Source organism: Seriola lalandi, unplaced genomic scaffold, assembly GCF_002814215.2.
Source record: "Seriola lalandi dorsalis isolate HSWRI2012SDOR001 ecotype SW California unplaced genomic scaffold, Sedor1 jcf7180002054816, whole genome shotgun sequence".
NCBI lineage: Eukaryota > Metazoa > Chordata > Actinopteri > Carangiformes > Carangidae > Seriola > Seriola lalandi.
This window is the reverse complement of record NW_019525369.1, coordinates 910,697-931,091: the sequence shown is the minus strand read 5'-3', so window position 1 is coordinate 931,091 and position 20,395 is coordinate 910,697. Positions and strand designations below refer to the sequence as shown.

Here is a 20,395-nt window from a genome sequence, read left to right as displayed (position 1 = left end):
GCAGCATTGATAAGTTTAATGTTACCTCTAATTATAGCTGCAACAATTAGCTATCAAAAATCAATCAGCAAATATTTTGATGATTGGTTAATAATTTGTCATTCCCTGGTTACAGCTTCTAAAATGTGAGGGTTGATGTCTTTTTAATAAAGAAAACTGAATATTTGGGGTTTTGGACATTTAATAAATGAAACCGTATAAAAACATGACCTCAGACTGATAAATTATTATTGATTTAACATTTTGTTAATGAAACAATAAATGTAGAAAACGACTGTCTGCATCCCTGATTCTGCTGTGAGCGGAGGAAGTGCAGCACTGATGGTGATAATGATAAAACATTTTATTTGTATAGCACTTTTCTAAATACTCAAAGACACTTTACAAGGAGAGAGAAAGCAACAATGAAAACATGTCATGAATAAAAATAGAAACAACTTTTAAAAGAGAAAATACAATGTCAGTAGAATTGTGGGTATTTCAATGAGCACCATGTTAGCAAGATAACCTAATGTAACTACCTACTGGATCCATGATTTAACTGTTATTCATCAAATTGACTGTTTACAAAACACTTGGATTTATCCGGCCAACCGTGATTGGCTGCTTATTGAAACACCCTGCAGGTAGGTGTTAACTGAATCCGTCCTGGGAGCAGTGAGATGCAGCCTTAACGGTTTTTCTTTCTACAAGAAAAGCAACACTGGAGGGTGTGTTGGAGCCGAGGGGAGGGGTGGAGTTGGGGTTGGGTGGAGCTGCAGACCTACTGTTTTTTGGCCACTGCAGTTGCAGCCATGTTATGGGCACAAACTAGGCCCAGTTCTGCTGCTAAGTCACTGGTGATCATGTGAGTGGAGTTCTGATGGGGGGGGGGTGATGGTTTGATGTAAGGCAAAGTTACATCTTTTTAGCCGACACAGCTCTAGGTAAAGGATGGGGGTGGGTGGCGGAGACAAAAGTAATACAGCACTTGTCTTAAAGTGCTTCAAAGTGAAAGGAACAAACATGTTAATGGTCAGTTAGGGTGGAAAAAAAAAAGGGGGGGAGTGGGGTGGGGTGGAGACGTGAGCTGTTTCCCAGTTCAGGGGCTGCATCCTTCAGAGGCTGTGTTGGAAGTCCGACTGCGTTGCAGTGGTGCAACTACACTGTCCCATTTCGAAGGCTCCTTCAATTGCAGCCTTCTTTTCCTGGGCAATGAAGGCTCCAACAGGTGGATTCTTTGTGGCCCAACCTATCCCAAGATTCATTGCGTGCTGGTAATGAAGTCAAAAAACACTGACAGAGAGCCTGAGGATTACACTTTTAAATATTGGGTTTCAGCTCAGTTCAACAGCTAATGGTACAACTGTTAAAACCAAGGGCCTTAAAACCTCAAGTTATTGTAAAAAAAAAAAAAAAAAGACGTCGTCAAGGTTGCTAGGCGACCTTAAGAGTTAGGGCGGGCACAGCTGGTGATGCACAGCAAAAATCCTGCATAGACCAGACCATCTCATTTTGGTTCGGTCATCACGGTCTAAGACGGCGTCCTCTGAAGGATGCGGCCCCTGAATCGGGACACAGCCATGTCCTGTTATCTTTATATTATTAAAACGACAGTGTCGACATGCCACCAGGAAGTTGAGCTCTCAGTTGTGTATTGAAAGAAGGAAACCGCACCAAACTGTCCTTATATCCGTGGCTGGTTGGCGAAGAGGTCCTTTTCAACAGCGGGGCTTCAGTCTTCACAAACACAGAGAAGCCAAACTGGCACGTATACTGTCAAAACATGTTTTTTTTTTTTTGCTGAACAACAGTTGTCAGTCGTGGTCCTTGCTGTTGGTGCTCAGAGACGAGAGGTGTGGGTGCTGTAACGTCAAATAGAACGGAAACAACTTTCTGAAATAGTCATGACACCTCCTAACGTACAATATACACAATGTTCATTCTGGAGCATGTTAAAGGGGTACGTAAAAAAAAATAAAATTAAAAAAAAAGTTCATGTTTCCCCCTTTCCCTTTACTTTCCAGAAGCCTCATTTTACAAAAACAAAATTGGGTTTTATGTTCAAAAACATATCAAACTGAAGGGACTTTTTGTCACATTTACTTTGACAACTTTGGGGTTCAGGGTTGGAAACACACTCTTGATAAAAAATAGCCTTTTGTTTCATTTAACATATGGATAAAGGGGGGAGGGGGTGAGGAGAGACACTATTCATAATGGGAAGGATAGATATTTTCATAACTAGAGTGGGAGAGAAGGAGGGGGAGATAAATTCTTGGTGTGGGGACATTTTAACTTATATCAAGTACATGGCATAGATCATACATTAGGGTCAAGGCAACACATTTTTTTAACCTAACTACTCAGTAATCAATCTCAACTAGTTCTCAATAGTGCCCTTCCCTGATCCCAAACACAATGTTCCGAAGGAGGGGTGAGGTGTGGAGGGGCCTCCAAAGTCCTCCGTCCTTGATGCTGGATCCAAAAAGGGGTGGGGAGGAGGAGGTGGAGGAGGATGTGTAGGGGTGGTGGTGGATGCGACGTGAAGGTGGGGTGATTGATTCCTGGGGGGGGGGGTCTCATTGATTGTAGAGGGAGCGCTGTTCCCAGGGCATGGCCTGGATGGTGCGTGGCACAGGGGAAGGCTTGAGCGTGGGTGCTCCGTTCGGATGAAGGGAGTGGCCAATGGGGTTGATGGTGGTTAGGGGCCGCTGGGGGGCCAGAGAGAAAGTGTCCTGGTGCTTCGGCTGAGGGGAGGTGGGGGAGAGAGAGAGAGAGAGAGAGAGAGAGAGAGAATTCCTGTCAGTGGAGTGAAGTTTTCAGATTAAAAAACACCAACTGATGCCTATAGATGAGGAAAAGATGAGTTCAGAAAAACTAAAAAACACTGCTGCAGATGAGAAGGATTGAAATCTTCCTCTGTGGGAACAAACTGTGTGTCTGCACATTTACTCATAAAGGCCCTGGCAGATCTTAGCACAGTGTAGGAACGCACTGGTTCAACGGTTCACAAAATGTAGTGCCACAGGAAAGGCAAGATAAAGAGGTGAAAATATTCAAAATATAGCGTACACTAGGGCTGGATAGAAAAAAAGCTGATTCTCCAATTCAAAACGATCTTCATTTGAATAATCCCATATCGATTCATAAAATCCTGAGATCGATCTTTTAATATATGTCTTTTACAGTCTCCTGTGGATGTGTCAGGCTGTAACCTCATAAGTCTCTCGTGACCGGCCCTCTCGCACAACGAGATCTGGTCACGAGAGAGAGACAAAAAACATGGCAGCCGTGACTCCACTGAGGACACAGGTCTAAAGTCAGACGTGCTTCGATTTCAGAAGCTGACAGAAGAAGCAGCTGTGTGTACCCGGTAGTTCACACTGTAGCCGCTGCACCAGGGTACGTTAGCAACGCACATCACTTACCTACCTATTATTTCTAGAGAAATAACAGGGTCTGAACTGCTGGCCACGTTGAATGAAAAAGTTAATGTAATCAATTAATGTAACTGCTCTGGGCTCCATTCCTAATATAAACATTAATATTTTAAATAATGCACCAGGTTAGAAGAACAAGTTACAGCATTAGTTCTCTGAGAATCTCATTCATATCTGAGCAAAACTGTTATTGTAACTGAAATATCTCTAACTGAATCGATTCAGGAAAGCTGTGGCGATATTGAGTCCTAGCGTACACTTCAACTGATATTAGCTTTTTTCTGTGAGCATTTTTTTAAAGTGACTATAACACATTTTTGCAGCTGACCCCCGTAGCCCCAAAGTAGCACATCTGTCAGCTTCTGTGCTGGTGCTCCCGCTGCTTCTCTAAACTGGGAAGGTGCCGATCCAAATCCAAATAGTAATACACCGACTATGTATAAGGACCTCACACAACCCTGTGTCGAATAACCTGAACTATCACTTTAAAACAGCTGATTCCCCGCAGAGAAAACGCCACAAAAACCGGCAAACACTCACGTCGACGGTGTGAAGGCACCATGCAAATTTAGTCATTTCATCATGCGGGTTGCTGCTCGGAGGTTGTTGCTGCCTAACGCCTGTCAACATGTTGATGTTCCAACCCTTCTTTGAACTTGTCTGCATCTTATCACACACACACACACACACACGGTGAAAATAATACCAGCCATGCTGTCGCGGCTGATCATCAAACTTGATGCATCTCAACAGTTTAACCACAGAACTCAATCGTGAATGAAAAATAGTAAAATGTTATGAAGAAGAATGACTCATGTGCAGCCCAAAACTACGACACTGAGATGTACAACAGAAGCTGAGTGAATGATTAGTGTGAAAGAGTGAAAGTTAACAGCACAGCCCCCAGTTAGTAGTGTTAGAGAGCTTCCTACCGCCAGAGTCGATCAACAGTTTAGAGCCCAAGCAAAGGAAATACTCATCCACTGAATTTGAGTCTGTTGGTTTTCTTCTCTGGGCACTGGGAAATTTGTTGGAGAGAAATGTCAACGTTTACCCTCAGACTACTTTCTTTACCCTCAGACTACCTTTGTGATGTGATGGCTGTTGCTATGGTTACATGTAACCCAGCTCTCTGTTTTGTGCTGGGTTGAGCAGCTCTGCAGCTCTGAGACCCTGATTTAAATAACTACTTTCCAACACTGATGCAATCTGCTTAAAAGGATACTAGGGACAGTTTGACTATTGTCTACAACTACTGCCTTTAGTTGTTGGCCAGGACTTGAGTGTGTATGCGTCTGGAAAACGATGTACACAGTGAGGCTGACACTAGATTGTCTATATACAGACAGACTCACCACTCTGTTGGTCTTTCTGAACTGCAAATTAGACTCAAATCTAACATAAAAACAGAACAGAGTGGCATTTATCTGTGTAGCACACACTGGCCAAGCGTAAGCTGTGACAGGACATCTTATGTTTTGAGCGGGTCATTTTGCTCTGTATCAAAGCTTGAAGTCATATTTCCATCAGTGTCCCAAGAGCATTTTGAATGACACCAACAGACTAAAACCCAAAAGATTTACGAAGAAGACCGTGTCCACCAGGCCTCTCTATAGACAGAGAGCAGATGACTTTATCTCTCTACTGAAACAGTGATCTGTGAGCAGAGAGTCCCAGTGGACACATGAAGCACTGACACATTAGTCCCTCTTCTCCTGATGTTAGTAGGCAGACAGGGAGAAGGCAGCTAGCCAGCGGACAGCGGGTGTGTGGCGGTTCTCTCTCCTACCATGGGGTTGGCGCTCAGCCTAGTGTATCCCGAGCTCATCTCCTTTACCTCAGGCACCAGGGGCTGGAGCAGGGAGTAGGAGGAGGATGGGGTGGCGCTGGAGGAGGAGACGTGTTTGTTGGAGGACGAGCTCCTCATGCTCTGCTGGCTGCTCTGGGAGGACACTGAGCTGGGACGGCCCTGCAGGAACACACAGGTCAACACACTCTTATATCAACAACATTATGAACCCTCAGTGTTTGTCCTGCCCATTACGTCCACACTATTATGTTTTCGTTTTAGCTCCATATCAGAAACAATCCTTGCTTGACTACCACACCTGAAAATACACACATACATGACCATTCACATCCACTGGGCGTGCGCGAGCCAGTGTAAACAGGAAGCAGATTGTCTATTCTGCAGTTGATTAGCTGCAAAAAATCCTCTGAACAAGGAACAGCAAAGAGAGTTGTAGCTTTAAAATGCAGAATTTAACCGAAGAGCTGCTACTAGCAAAAACAACAAGGTCAGTAACACTTGTAATTTATAATTCATGTTGCTTCCATCACTTGTAGTCGAGGCCCTATCAGGGAGCGACAGTGGGTGTCTATGTCATCCATTCCAAATGTCTCCATTTTCGCCTGTCTGGACGACAACACAACCCCAGAGCTTTCAAACTAAAACAGGTTCAGCAGGGTTTCCAGAAGTCCCTGTTTTCAGTGCTCAAAAAAGCCAGAGTTGTGTGGACAGGATGAGGAAAGGTAGCAGAAGAGATGCGTTTTAAAATGAAAACATAGTAGTGTGGACGTGGCATGTGAGCTGATTTCTCCTCCCTACCTGGTGGGGGTCAGGCACAGACTGGCTGCCGCCCTGCCCTCCCTGAGACATTGGCGACACGCAGTGGGAGGGCAGAGGATCCTGCTGGCCGTGTCCTCCATGCTGCGGTTGCATCATGGAGTTAGCACTGTTCTGCTGCTGCTGTTGCTGACGGCGAGGATTGGCGGAGAAATTGGAACGACGGCCGCCAGACTGGATGGGAGGAGGGGTGAAGAGAGAAAGAGAGGGGGAAGAGGGATGTTTTAAAATCATTTCAGACTTAACACAGTTTGTGCCACATTCATGCAGAGACTTTGTGACGAGAGAGAGAGAGAGAGAGAGAGAGAGAGAGAGAGAGAGAGAGAAGTCACAGAGCGGAGGAGAGGGGACAGATGAATGTGATGAACTGTTGTTCCTCTCCACAATGAATCAGATTCTCCAAGCTTCTTGTACTGTTCAGTGTAAATGAAGTTAATGCATCTTAATACTGACTGACTCCTTAAATCTCACTGCCCTGACATGAGGAGATGGAGTGATCAAGTCGTACACACACACATACACACACAAATACACTCACAAAGATTTGCCAAATTACCAACTCTACAGATTATAGCTGAACAGAATGTCGACATCCAACATTAACCTGTGTCTATCTCCTCTAACCATGACAACAACAGAAGATGTGTGTCTGGTCAACCTGTCCACTAACCCTGACCTTCTAACCGACCTTTTCCCTCGAGGTTTGCAGCGACAGGAGACCTCTATGCTTTAACTTTGCCTCATCATGCTTGTAGGAAAATTCAGTCTTTGCTTTACAACTCAGGTCTTATCTTAACAGTTCAGACCATCATTCATATCAGGGATGTTTACATTTTACAGACCAGATGTCCTGCTGAGACAGTGGGGTTCATAAAATGAAATGACAGTGGTTTCATACATTTATACAGAACACTGACTTGGAAGTGAAAAGGAAACATGAGTGGACCTTTCTAGTCATCGATTCGATCAATTGTGTTTTTACGTTCACCACTTGAGTCAAGTTTGACAAATTAAAGTTGAAGTACTTTTATAATGCATTGGGTTAACATTTGAAAGGGCAGGAAGTTCCATAATAAAAGCACAGAAAATAATAAACTGATGAAGCTTCGGATCAGCTTCAGCTAATAAGAGATATGTTCACTCTGTCAGTATTAAAGACAGAACCTATTCTTTAATGTGTACTTTCATTTTCACTTCCAAAATAAGAAGTTTTAATAAAATGGACATGTTCAAAACCCATTCATGACCTGTGGACACCCTACTGGTCAGAGCTGGATTCATCCACAACAGGGCCCCTGGGCAAAGATGAGCTGTGGCCACTTACTTTGTGGTAGCTCAATGTGATAGAAATTCAGTAGAACTAAGTCCAATAAATACACTTAAATATTAAACTAGACTCGATTCTAAACTCAGGACCCCGCTACAAGACGGGGCCCCAGGATTAGGTTTGAATGTTGCATGTCTGGGGATTCAGCATACTTGGGACTGTAGCCTTAATATTAGAGGTCAAACATGAGACCCAAGTTGTAGGGAAATAGAATTTTCCTCTTTCTGATAAAGTTGAATTATTTCCAAACTAAGATTTTAGATGCAATGGTCAGACAGACACTCTGACATCAGTCATCATCGTCTGTGTTTACTCTAATGTTAAAACGCTGCCTGTAATAACAACAGCACCACACAGTGGCTGAAGTTTAAAACAGGCGCAGGGGGTGGTTGAACCAGTTGATCGTGACCATCACATATAACACTCCTGCACAGGTCGGCCCTTCCTCACAGCTACACTGACGCCGCCTCACACACAACACACACAGACACACACACACACACACACACACACACACGCTCACTCATGCTCACACCAACCTGGTTTTTGGTCGCAGCGCTGCACCGGTGCTGGGCCAGGTCCAGCATGGTTCGGTAGCTCTTAAAGCAGGACGGGCAGTTGAACCGGTTCTTATGAACCAAACCCCACACGCACACACAGACACACACGTACACACACGCACAAACACACATATAATTGGATTACTATACTTGTGAGGATAATCAACTGAAGTGCATCCATTCTCTGATATCTGAGCCCTGACCCTTTGCCTAAACTGAGCCTAACCCTGGTCTAACCCTGACTCCACAGCCCACGTTCAGTACAGGAGGGTGGGGCGCAGTAAAAACTGTGGCTGGAGAGAGGACAGAGGGTCAAGAGAAGTGGGCTACATTATGTTACATGCACACATTTCATCAAAGCATATAATAGAAAATATACCATGTCATACATGCACATCAACACTCACACCCCAGTGTTTCCCCTGTACTGGGCCAATTACTTCACCACAGAATCAGAAAAGACGCAAACGCTATTTCATTCCATTTATGTTGAAATTGTTAAAAACGTTGATCCAATTAATGCACAAGACGACAAACAGCACTGCTGTGACTGATAGTTTGTAGTGTATTCCACCAACTTTACACAGTAACTTCAGGATCCTCGTCACAAGTACAACTCACCTTGTGACAACATTTCATATATATGTTTGTGTGTGTGTGTATGTATGTATATACATACACTTACAGAGACTTTTATTAGGAATTATAATAGGAACTCCTGTATACCTGCCTATTAATGCAATTAGCCAATCATGTGTCAGCAGTGCAGTGCATACAATCCTATTGATACAGGTCAGGAGCTTCCGTTCATATTCTGTTCACGTCAATCAGAGGGGGGGGGGGGGGGGGCATAAACAAAAGTGAAAACTTACCTCTGATAACGAGAACTATGATGTTTTACATTTTATATGTATGAATTAAAACAATGTGAAAGACATAGGAAGATATTTTAATGCAAAGTCTTATTCAACAACCTGCATCTATGGGAGCACACACTGCATCTCCTGATAAGTAAAGCAGTTTCTTCTGCAAGCTGTTTCTTATGAATAGGAGTGCAACAGGTCAAATGACTCAATCATCCTCTGAATATCAAAGTTCTGTGTCTGTCAGTAATGTTATCTGATGTTGCATGTTCTTGGTAGAAAAAGATTAGAGCTGACAGAAAGGTGTCTCTGTCCACAGAACTGATGCTCACTGGATGTTTTTATTTTGACCATGTACACTCAGCCACCCTGTGTCACCACGAATCATGCCACAGTCAGTCACTGATATCACACTTTTTCCTCATTCTGATGTTTCATGTGAACATTAACTGAAGCTTCTGGCCTGTATCTGCAGGATTTTATACATTCTCCTGCTGCCACATGATTGGCTGCTTAATATTTATTTAATAATTGCATGAATTAGCTGCTCATTGAGTGTGTATATATATAACAAGGCCAAAATGCCTCGTTGATGCCAGAGGTCAGAGGAGAATGGCCAGACTGGTTTGAGCTGATAGAAAGGCAACAGTAACTCAAATAACCAGTCGTTACAACCGAGGTATGCAGAAGAGCATCTCTGAACGCACAACACGTGAAACCTTGAAGCAGATGGGCTACAGCAGCAGAGGACCACACCGGGGGCCACTCCTGTCAGCTGAGAACAGGAAACTGAGGCTACAATCCGCCCCGGCTCACCAACATTGGACAATAGAAGATTGGAAAAACAGTGCCTGGTCTGATGAGTCTCGATTTCTGCTGCGACATTCGGATGACAGTCAGAATTTGACGAAAACAACATGAAAGCATGGATTCATCCAGCCTTGTATCTACGGTTCAGGCTGCTGCTGGTGGTGTAATGGTGTGGGGGATATTTTCTTGGCACACCTTAGGCCCTTTAGTACCAGTTGAGCTTTGTTTGAATGCCACAGTATTGTTGCTGACTATGTCCATCCCTTTATGACCACAGTGCACCCATCTTCTGATGGCTACTTCCAGCAGGATAACGTGCCATGTCACACAGCTCAAATCATCTCAATCAAACTGGTTTCTTCAACATGACGATGAGTTCTCTGAACTCAAATGGCCTCCACAGTCACCAGATCTCAATCCAATAAAGCACCTTTGGGATGTGGTGGAACAGGAGATTTGCATCATGGATGTGCAGCAGACAAATCTGCAGCAACTGTGTGATGCTATCATGTCAATATGGACCAAAACCTCTGAGGAATGTTTCCAGCACCTTGTTGAATTAAGAATTAAGGGAGTTCTGAAGGCAAAGGGGGTCCAATCCGGTACTAGCAAGGTGTACCTAATAAAGTGGCCGGTGAGTGTATATATACATACATATACACACACACGCTACACACATACTTTGTAAACATATATTCATGTTGTGCCATCTGCTGCTTAAATTTTGAGCATCCTTTTCTAACCTGTCCCTTGTGGCTCCTCCAACTTGATGCAAAGATTTCACAGAAATAAAACACTGAGTCTCACCTTTAAGACCAGGTGGAGATTCATTTAAAAAACAAGATTTACCTGGAGGGGTTTAGTTAAAGAGTGTGACGCTCCTCATTAGTGTAGGAACAACAGTGATACACCTTGTTAACATACTTAATGAGAACAATGCTTAACATTAATTACACATCATTCTGAATAGTATTTTAGCAGCTTAATGGAAAATACGCTCCCAATCCATCAAATCAGTGATATGAAGTCAGTGTAAACTGCAGCAGAGACATCTTCTATCTTACAGTACAACAGTGCATTTAGCCTGTGGGCTCTTGCTCTCCTAATCTTTCAGATTTTCTTCACACAGGTTGGTTTAAATGTATCAGTGTACTTGGTTTCCTGTGTGAAGAATATGTATCATTAATTAATTGCATTTATATTAACAGGCTTTGATTTCATTCAGTAATTAAAAGGGATATGGCACCTCTCTCACACTGTGATACCAGCCAGTCAGCAAGTTAGTTCACAACACACTGTCACTTTTCCAAACACACCGTCACACACACAGGCCCACACACTTACTGATCAATTACAGTGTTGCATTAGTGGGATTAACAGTGGATTATTTTGGATGTAGAATTCAAATGCCAAGTTTAATTTTAAGATCTTTTCAAAAGCCCTTTTAAAAAAAAAAAGTAATTTTGTTCCAAGATTGTGATTTACTCCGTTAATCAGCTTCACTTCTTAGATTCTGCTGTTTGTAGATGTCGTCACATAGGAGAGTTTATGGAGCCAAAGTCTATTCACTTTTATGCAATATCACTAAATTTAAATCTAAGTGGGACATTATTGAGGAGTTTACTGACTCTGCAAGTATGAGCAGAAATTTGTAAATGGTTTCTGTCCCCTCCTTTTGTTTCTGCAACTGGTCCCTGGTCAGACCTCATGCAGTGACTGATGTTACATGCTGTTACACACCTGAGCACTAGTGTCAAGCAGAAAACATCAGGACCAGGTGTGTTGATGCATCAGGACATTTTTCCACTACATGGTACTGGCTCAACCTTACTCAACTTTATTGGTTTTCCATCGGGCAAAGGTTGTGGCTATGGCCTTGTACCTGGTACTTTTCTTTATTATAAGCTCAGCTGAAGTTCCAAGCGAACACCTGATACCAAAAGCAAGTAGAGGAGAGTTGAGTTGAGTCGAGTCGCTACCATGCTGAGGAAAAACAATTTTAACAAGTATTCAGACTAAAATAATCACTGCATTAAAAATCACAGGGGCCTGGAGGGCTCCGGCCCTTTTGCACTAGAGCCACCAAGTGGTTTGTCAGGGTGCCTTCATGAAGGGAGGTGGAAGTGGGACAGGTCACATGTGAGATATTCTGTCGTCCTGCTGAAGCAACTTGCTCCTTAAAGTTATTTCACTAACACAACTCTCTAAAATGTATAAGTGCAGTCATACTCTATATTTTTCTTGCGTATCAAAGCTGTAAACTGTAACATTTCCACATGAAAATGTCTAAAAAACAACTAGACCTATGTTCTATATTTTGTTGAGTTGTGTTCTTACATATTTTACGAAATGTTTCCATCAATTTACAAACCAGTGAAATCTGTGATTTTAATTATGGTAATGTTTCACTGGTTGCCTGTCAATGACATCATATCCTCTATGCACATGTGTCAGTTTTGTCTGACAGAAGCTCAACGTTGACTTTCATCTAATTTTAAGCCACATACACCTTTTACACCTTTGTGGTTTTCAACTATTTATTTGAAGCAGATGAAGGATTTTAGTCGTCGGACGTCTGGTTGAAGTTATCAGAGAAACAAGCTGAGGAAATGTTAGACAGCTCAGCTCCCAGCTGCTGGAGACGTCCTGTCCTGTGTCATTGAATAGCGTCTGTTAATCTCTGATTTTTAAAGTGAAACTTTCAGTGTTTTCACAGGTTATAATCACAAGGTCTGTTTGTTTTGTGGAGGAGGAGACCTCTGTGGATAATTCAGCTCCGGGTAAAAACCTCCTGAACCACTGCCACTGAAGGAATCCAAACCAGGAGAAGCTCACTGCAAAGGTGGTGAATACAACAACTCCCAAGATCCCACGCTACTTCACGACATCACCAAAGGGCATCTTTTGTTATTGTTTTGTTTTTGAGAGACCCCTAGAGGCAGAAGTTACAGACTGTGCGTTTAATCAGTCTCTGAAAATAGCCCCAAAAAAATGCACCATTTCCGTTTGAGTAATGTTTGCTAAAAGCTACAGTGATCAGCTGTTTTAGTCTTTTCAGTACCATTAGCTGTATGTCATCTTGTGTGAACACACTCTGATTTTTGCATTGATTTCACTGGTTTATGTAATTTCAGACTTAATAAATCACATACTACTGTTAATATAGAAGACAGACTACAGCTGTTTAGAAACAATAATGAGTAAAAGGAGAGAAGAGCAAAGGTCAGACACATCACAGAGGAACAGCTGATCAGGAGATGAGCAGAAATTTTGTTCACCTCCTCTGAGAGAAGATGTGGTTCATGAATTTGATCTCAGTATCAGTCACTTTCAACACACCTTGAAATAAATATCACATTTCACTTCGATAGAAAATGTTCAGACTCTCACAGAATTGAGACAGTATCAACATTAATGCAGCCCGACACACATCATCCACTCCTCTCAGAGCAGCTTCTCTCACTCTCACATACACACACACACACAAACACACACCCACCTGGTTGGACACAGCGGCAGTGCAGCGATGCTGGGCCAGCTCCAGCATGGTCCTGTAGCTCTTGCAGCAGGAGGGACAGTCGAAGCGGTTGGGCCCGTCGTCATGGATCCTCTGGTGGTTACGTAGGTACCGGGCCAGACGGAAGGCCTTCCCACACAAGTCACACATGTAGCGCTTCTGACCGTGGATTCGCATGTGGTTGCGCAGGGACATGTAGTTGGTGTAGGGCTTGCTGCAGAAGTCGCACCTGAGTTTTGGAGATGAAAACGGTGCGGAGGTTAGAGAAGGAAAAGTACGGTGGCCCTGAGTGACATTTAACCAAATAGAACAGAATGCGTTTATTTGTCACTGCACAGCTATGCAACTAAAATTAATGCATCTCCGTAGTGGCACAAACATTCAGGATAAAAATATAAAATAAGACAAAACAAACACACACTATAAAGAACCACCACTTGCAGCAAATCGTGCACGCTGCCATCTCTTTTGTGATTGGACAGAACTCAAGTCAATTCAGAGTTTATTCAGTGGATGTGTTGACGCAGACTGGTGTTAGATATGACCAGCTGTAAACTCTGCTCTGGTTGGCTGTCTCGCTGTATGAAAGTTAACTACAATGGTCAGCTGGATGGAAGTCCCTTAGATGACTGACTGAACATTTAGACTTTTAGCTTTATTGAAAGAGTGACGCCTTGACAAGACAATTTCCTACTGCTGCCTCTTCTCTGCGGTTTTATTGTGTGTTGTTGTGCGATTTCCAACTAGGGTTTGTGCTGGACAGGCCATGGCATCATCTCCCCCTTCTACGAGCAATTATGTATTGTCCATATTATGGAAAGAAATTTCAGTTCCCTCCAAATTTTTGCAACTCCTCTGGAAGCAGGCTTTGACCTTATTAAAACAAAGGTGGCATGAAGAGTATAAGGACACTGCTGAGAGTAAAACTCAATAGAAATGACATTGAACTGTGTCCAGGGACTTTGTTCTGTCCAATCACACCCAAGAAGTAAATTAAGTAATTTTTTTCCCGCAGTCTGAAATGTTTTGTTTTGTGAAACGTGGTATTTTCTGAACTGCTGTTGTGTTTTTGACCCTCTGGGCCACCACAGAAAAGGGGTTCTGATATTACAGGTATTTCACTCATGCTCTCCAAGTGCAGTGACATACACTGAGGTGTCAGGAGTTCTGTGTCTTGCTAAACAACATCTTTACTGACATCAGCTGAAAACAGTGGATGCCTGGAGGACAGAATATTCTTAGTCCTTACCTGAAGTCTCCAGTTTTGTGGGTGAGCTTGTGGTTGAGCAGGGAGCTGGCATGCTTGTAGGCACAGCTGCACAGGTCGCACACGTACGGTCTCTCGTCTGACTCCATGTCGTCTGACGCCGTTGTCGCCGGTGCCGGCGCTCGGGACTCCATGGAGAGACTGGAGCTGGAGAGTGACGTTGAGGAGAGACTGGAGCTGGAGAGGGCTGCTGAGGACGTGGGGAGCTGATCGCACCAGCTGATGGTCGAACTCGGCTGTGAGAGAGGAGACAAACATATTAAAACAAAGTACAACATGCATATATAAGATATCATTTTGTACAGAACTAAGTATTTCTCATGTAGTTATTCGGAGGTTGCTGCTAACAGAGAAGATGTCAAATGTGATGTGAGTAAATACATGACTGAAACGACCAAGTGTATCATCAGATTGCATTACATAAATGACAAAGACAAACTGTTCTATGTTGTTGTGCTGTGCAACCAAAGTTTAAAATGTCTCAGGGTTAGGATAGCCTCTTATTGTAGTCTGTCTTTTCCCCTGCATTTCCATATCAGGTCTGTCACCTTTTTGTTTTATCACTGTCTACTCCCACATGGTGCTGCTGTATGTGTGATCCATACATGGCCTGAGACACAAAGCTATATTTATTTATCCTGAGGTAGCCCTCTAAGCTGATGCAGCACACTGTCTATATTCTGTCTTTTCTGCTCCTTTCTCTGGACAGCAAGAACTCGCAGCACAAGACGCACGTGGACAAGTTGACCGGCCCAGTTTGTAAATCACATTTGAAAATAACCAAACTAAAAATGAGCACAAAGCTTTACGCAACAAAATGACCGGGAACAGAACCCCGAGTCAAGTGTACAAACAAACTTCTCCATGCTCGGCTCTGATGTGTCGGCAGGTGAATAAGTTCTCTCAAATAACTTCTTACTGGTGCAGTGCCATATTTTAAACATCATTTTACTGTGTTTTCTTCAAATGCACTTCTTTGTACAAGTTTACAAAGTTTGTTGACTGGGTCTCAGTGAAACCTCAGAAAACAAATGCAAGAGGACAACACCACAAGAAAGTGAAGTAAGCATCTCCATGACTTTGTCAACACATCAAGAGAAACTGCTGCAAATTAAGAAACACATTGAACAATCTGACAACACAGACACAAACAGTCAAAAGTTTTAGAGAACCTCTGTTTTTTGTATTTGGCTGTAAATTTACATAATTCATTGTCTTTCTGGAATCAAAGCAAAGCACAAATAAACAACTACATTTTGAAATCAAGTACTCATTGAATGTGAATTTAATCTAAATATTTTTTTTACTAATTCAGTAGCTGAACATGCTCATGATGTTATTTATATAATGGAAAGTTTGTTCGAACACTGTTGCAGAAGTTCCCGCAAATATGCTGCACCTGTAGTTTAAAAAAAGAAGAAGAATTGGGTTTTCTGAGACTTTTGACCAATAGTGAACATGGCTGGTAGAATCACCTTGCTAATACAAAAATGCAAACAAATCAACAGAGACACTACAAATGATTCACAACAATGCAAGTTCTCCTTGATCACTACACACTGCTAATTAGGAAAAGGCTGACAATGGATGTACAGCCTCCTATAAAACTGGACCTGTGCAACCAGCTAAAACAAACAGAGCCGGCTAATGTTCTGTAAGGGCATGCAATTTTAGAGTTCACCAGAAACTTCTGCTGTTGTCAACCATTTGCAGTATATCTGCATCTGCAGCACAGCTCTTAATGCTATATTTATGTGTTATCAAAGTTAGTTTTTGTAAGTTGCAAACCAATGAGTTCTCTCAGCCAGAGTGGTTTCAATATCAGACAACAGAAATAACAAAAATTAATTTAAAGAGACACCGCGAAAATAAAAGTTGTGCATCAATACATGGACCTACACTTTAAAGAACTTAATTGACATATTAGTAGTTTGTTTTTTGTCTTTTTAAAAAGAGGGAAAAACACACACCCCTCTAGAAAGAATCTGCTTGTCATTTCCCTCCAAATCATTTCCATACTGCTATTCATGAAGAGCGCCTAAGTGTTCCTCAGTGTGTCCAGCTGGGTCACACAAAAACATAATGAAAATCATTGATGTTAAAAAATGTTGGGGAAATTCAGCAACTCAGTTGAGATTACCCGATATCCCCGTACACTGTGTAATTAGATGCAGATTGACTGGCAGGAGGAGGAAAGATCATACAACTGTCACCTGTAAATTCGCTCACATTCAAATATAAAAAATGTTAGCATATATAAATTAATGTGTGGGTGTCTGTGTGCGCTGTGCAGATAATCTCTCGGCAGAGAGCGACCATGAATGAACCGCACAGTCTGGCATCACAAAGAGGTCTTTCAAAGTCCTCCGCGGGGCGTCATCCGCTACCGTTTCCTGTGGGACAGCCCGGTCGTGTTTACTTTGCGCTGTTCGCTAACAATATTGCAGGCCGCGTGCATGCACTTTTGCCTTAACTGCTCAAATAAATTCACTGCTGTTCAACACATTGGAGCTGGCCATTTTAAAATAACAGTTTTATACAAGGCTGTGCCCAAAAGCAAAATACAGCTTTCCAGCGCTGCCTTGTTTTGCACAGGCTCCGGTGTTAGCTAACCGTACCCATTTAGCCAGTGTTGTCTGATGTTAGCATTAGCTCGCTAATGTTTGGCTACATTAATGAACATTTTCCTAAACCTCTGGCGCATGTTCAGCACACAGCAATGATAGACTCGCAATGACAATTTCACCAAACCATTAATGGAGTGTAACAGATATAATGTGCAGCAGCTCATAATTACTAGCCACTTAGCTCGGCAGCTAAGAGTCAAACTAGGCCATGAGCCGCTCAGCATGACGGAGGCTATGTTTGCAGGTTTGCTGTTCTGTCACACAACTTGTAGCATATTATTACCCGGTGTTGCTAAACTCAACCAACAAACATGTGTAAAAGAGATAGCTGGCTCAATGCTTAGTAATCAAGCTGCTGCTCCATTAGCCGTCTGATACAGCTAATTGTCAGCTGGGCTCGCTAGCTAACGGTGGTGGCAGCTGGCTTTCTTACTCCGGAGTCGTTGGGATCCTTTTTCCAGAACAATTGAGAGCAGTGACCGAAGGACTCTGTCGATGTCACATAATTTACTCCGTTTCTATCTTGAAAGTCTCCGTGTGTGCTGCCGGTGTTTGTTCTGGCGTACATCGTTGGTTTTCGGATTCTTCGACTTTTTCTGGCTGAAAAGAAATAGGGCCGCTTTGTCGGGATCTTCTTCCGAAAAGAAAAATATTTCTTCTGTGAAATGAGCATTTTGGTGGCGGATAAATCGAAGCACACAGGGCATTACCGCCACCCACTGGACCGGAGTGTAACAACACTTAGACTCAATATATGGATATCTGTCTTTTCTTCTATTAGAAGCCCAAACTTGATATATGTAAAAATGTACATTAAGCTTTTTATTTATTTATTATAAATATCACAAGAAAATTCAGCCATGGTGGAACTTGCTGGTTTAACTTTTTTTAGTATGTTTAGAGTATTTTCATTTCATGCTGTTTTCTTACCTACTGCTACTCCACTGCATTTAGGAAGTATTTTACTTACACTTATGGGCTCATTAGATATGATGCACTGTTATACATTAAACTATCATCAATATATGAAGATTAAAATTCGCTTCACTTTGACCAGCTACAAACTGCTACTTACACATTATTGCACCAGTGATTATAATCCATTCATATAAACGTGTTGTTTTGTTGACCTTTACATATACTTTAAGTACATTTTGCTAATGATACTTGAATACTTTTACTTAAGTGACATTTTCAATGCATGACTTTTATATCTAATTAATTCATCTAAGAGTATGTAAGTATTTTTTATAAACCTTAATCTATACCAACATTGATAAAAATGATTTAGTTTTAAATGTTTTATAACTTGAGGTGTTGATGCTGGACTCATGAAGATGTTTACTGCTCTATATGGGAGTGATAGTAATTCAATTTCACCAGGATAAATCTGCACCACCTGATCTATTGTCTCTGCTAGACAACAACACTGGTTTACAGGTTTATACTTTGATACTAAGTTGATGGGAAATTACCATTTATTCAGTCCAGCCCAGAACATATGTGGCACTGGAAATCTATGATTCTTTAATGTTTTTATGTTGTTGTTGTTTCACTGTAAAGGCAGACACAACTCTTTTATGAACAACAACGTGTTACTAATTTATCCAAAATATTTTATGTATATTTGTTATATATATTTTTATCAATATTGCTGCTCTTCGGATGCTGAGTTCATTCAGAATTCATATGAATAAACAGATATCTGTACTCTAGTCTTTTACTCACCTCATACTCTGATGTTTCATCTCGCATGATCGTCACCCAGCTGGCCAAAGGTAAAGTTCAAATTTTACAACTAATTATAAAATTAGACTCTCAGCGATGACAAATAGAAATGATCAAACCATCATGTTTGTGTCTCACCCTGCTGCTGCTCCTCTCTGTCAATCAGCATCCAGCATGAGAGACCTGACTCACACCAGCTGTGCCTTTTCTGAAAGGCAATTTATCAAAGTTCATCTTCCATGTTATTATGTTACAGCTGCTTGAGGAGACAGTTATCATGTTTGTGACAGATCAGCTGAAAATCTTTCAGAGGGTTCTCAGTCCAGATTACACTGAAGATTCAAAGGTCTGGAGGGAAAATGAAGACATGGTGGACAGCGAGGAGAAAGATCACGCTCCACCTCCGCAGAGTGAAGCAGGAGGAGCTGGCTGATTCTGTTCAGAGTGACAACAGGTTTAATATGATGAGAAGAAACAGTGACAATTTATTATACAGATAACACTGTGTGTGTCCAGGGCTGTCCTCAACTGCAGTCATGTTGTCAGTGAGTCGAACCCTGATGATCTACAACTAATGATCAACAACTAGGTTCCCTGAAATTAACACTGCTGTTGTAATGCTGGTATTTTAACATGTAGCTAGCAGTATGTATCAGTTAAATCCAGATGTTTTCTCCTGAAAGCACAGCTGTTAAAATCTCTGCATGTGTAAAATCACGATGGCTCTGCTATAGCTGAGGCTGGTGGGAGGTGAAAGTGCCAACTTTCATTATCTATCCAACAGTTGTTAAAATTTCAACCTCATGGTGGCACCAGAGGAAAGCTCAGGCAGTAACTGTTATTAACTCTCCTGGTCCAGCCTTTAGCGACAGGTTAAGGAGAATACCAGTTACTGACTGACTTTATCTTTACCCGTTTGTTTTTTTTTCAGAAGCTGCTCTTCCTGTATGACAACAAAAACCCAAGTCTCACCTGAAAGAGACCTGAACTACACCTGTGAATGACGCCTACACAGAGCGCTACATCACAGGGGTGTAAGAAAGAGTGTAAATGAACTGAATCATCATTAATGTTATTTTTTACATCTGTGCTTTTCTGCTAGGATGAATAAAAACATCTGCTTTGCCTACATTAATAGCAAAAACCCCTTCATTGCTTTTTTGAGTAACTCTTCTTACAGTTGCAGGAGCCTGACAGTGTTGTGTGCAGTGTGTGTGGTAATAGACTCTGCTGGTGTATTGTTTGTCTTGGCTGTACTTTTCCTTGGGATTAGAGCGAGGCTGGATTACCAACTGGGCAAATTGTCATTTAATTACCTGCAAATTTGTTTGAGGATTTGCACCACTGGAGTATAATATCAATATCTTTTTCAAAGAAGAAATTTTGACTTATCATACTGCTGAGCTTCTGTTAAGGTAATTAACAACACCCGTGAAAAGGGTTCATTACTGTACCCAGTATCGTGGCCCTGTTTTGAAAAGTTCCCTGTATTATCCCTGTGTGTGCACCGCACCTGAAGGGAACTTGAATGTCAGTCGTGGCACAACAACAGCTTACTTTTACTTTTTTTTAAATTCTTCTATTATTTCTATTGAGCACATTGACTACACTGTGTATGATAACATGAAATACAAATGAATGTGCCTAA

General features: G+C 42.0%; 1 protein-coding gene across 3 annotated transcripts; it reads right to left on the bottom strand.

Annotated features, from left to right (window-relative positions):
- Nucleotides 1-328: 328 nt before the first annotated feature.
- Nucleotides 329-17,678, bottom strand: LOC111669722 (uncharacterized). 3 transcript variants are annotated; one of them, XM_087179284.1, is made up of 8 exons: nt 17,453-17,678; nt 14,375-14,628; nt 13,108-13,354; nt 7,915-8,004; nt 6,031-6,222; nt 5,212-5,391; nt 3,963-4,088; nt 329-2,729 (listed from the first exon to the last, which is right to left on the bottom strand). In XM_087179284.1, the coding sequence occupies exons 1-8, from the start codon at nt 17,585-17,587 to the stop codon at nt 2,562-2,564; spliced, it is 1,392 nt and encodes a 463-aa protein (XP_087035410.1). In that variant the 5' UTR covers nt 17,588-17,678; the 3' UTR covers nt 329-2,561. The 3 variants fall into 3 exon arrangements, with proteins under 3 accessions (XP_087035410.1, XP_023281923.1, XP_087035411.1); XM_023426155.2 differs by lacking the exon at nt 3,963-4,088 and having other exon boundaries at nt 17,453-17,676; XM_087179285.1 differs by lacking the exon at nt 7,915-8,004 and having other exon boundaries at nt 17,453-17,676.
- Nucleotides 17,679-20,395: the final 2,717 nt, after the last annotated feature.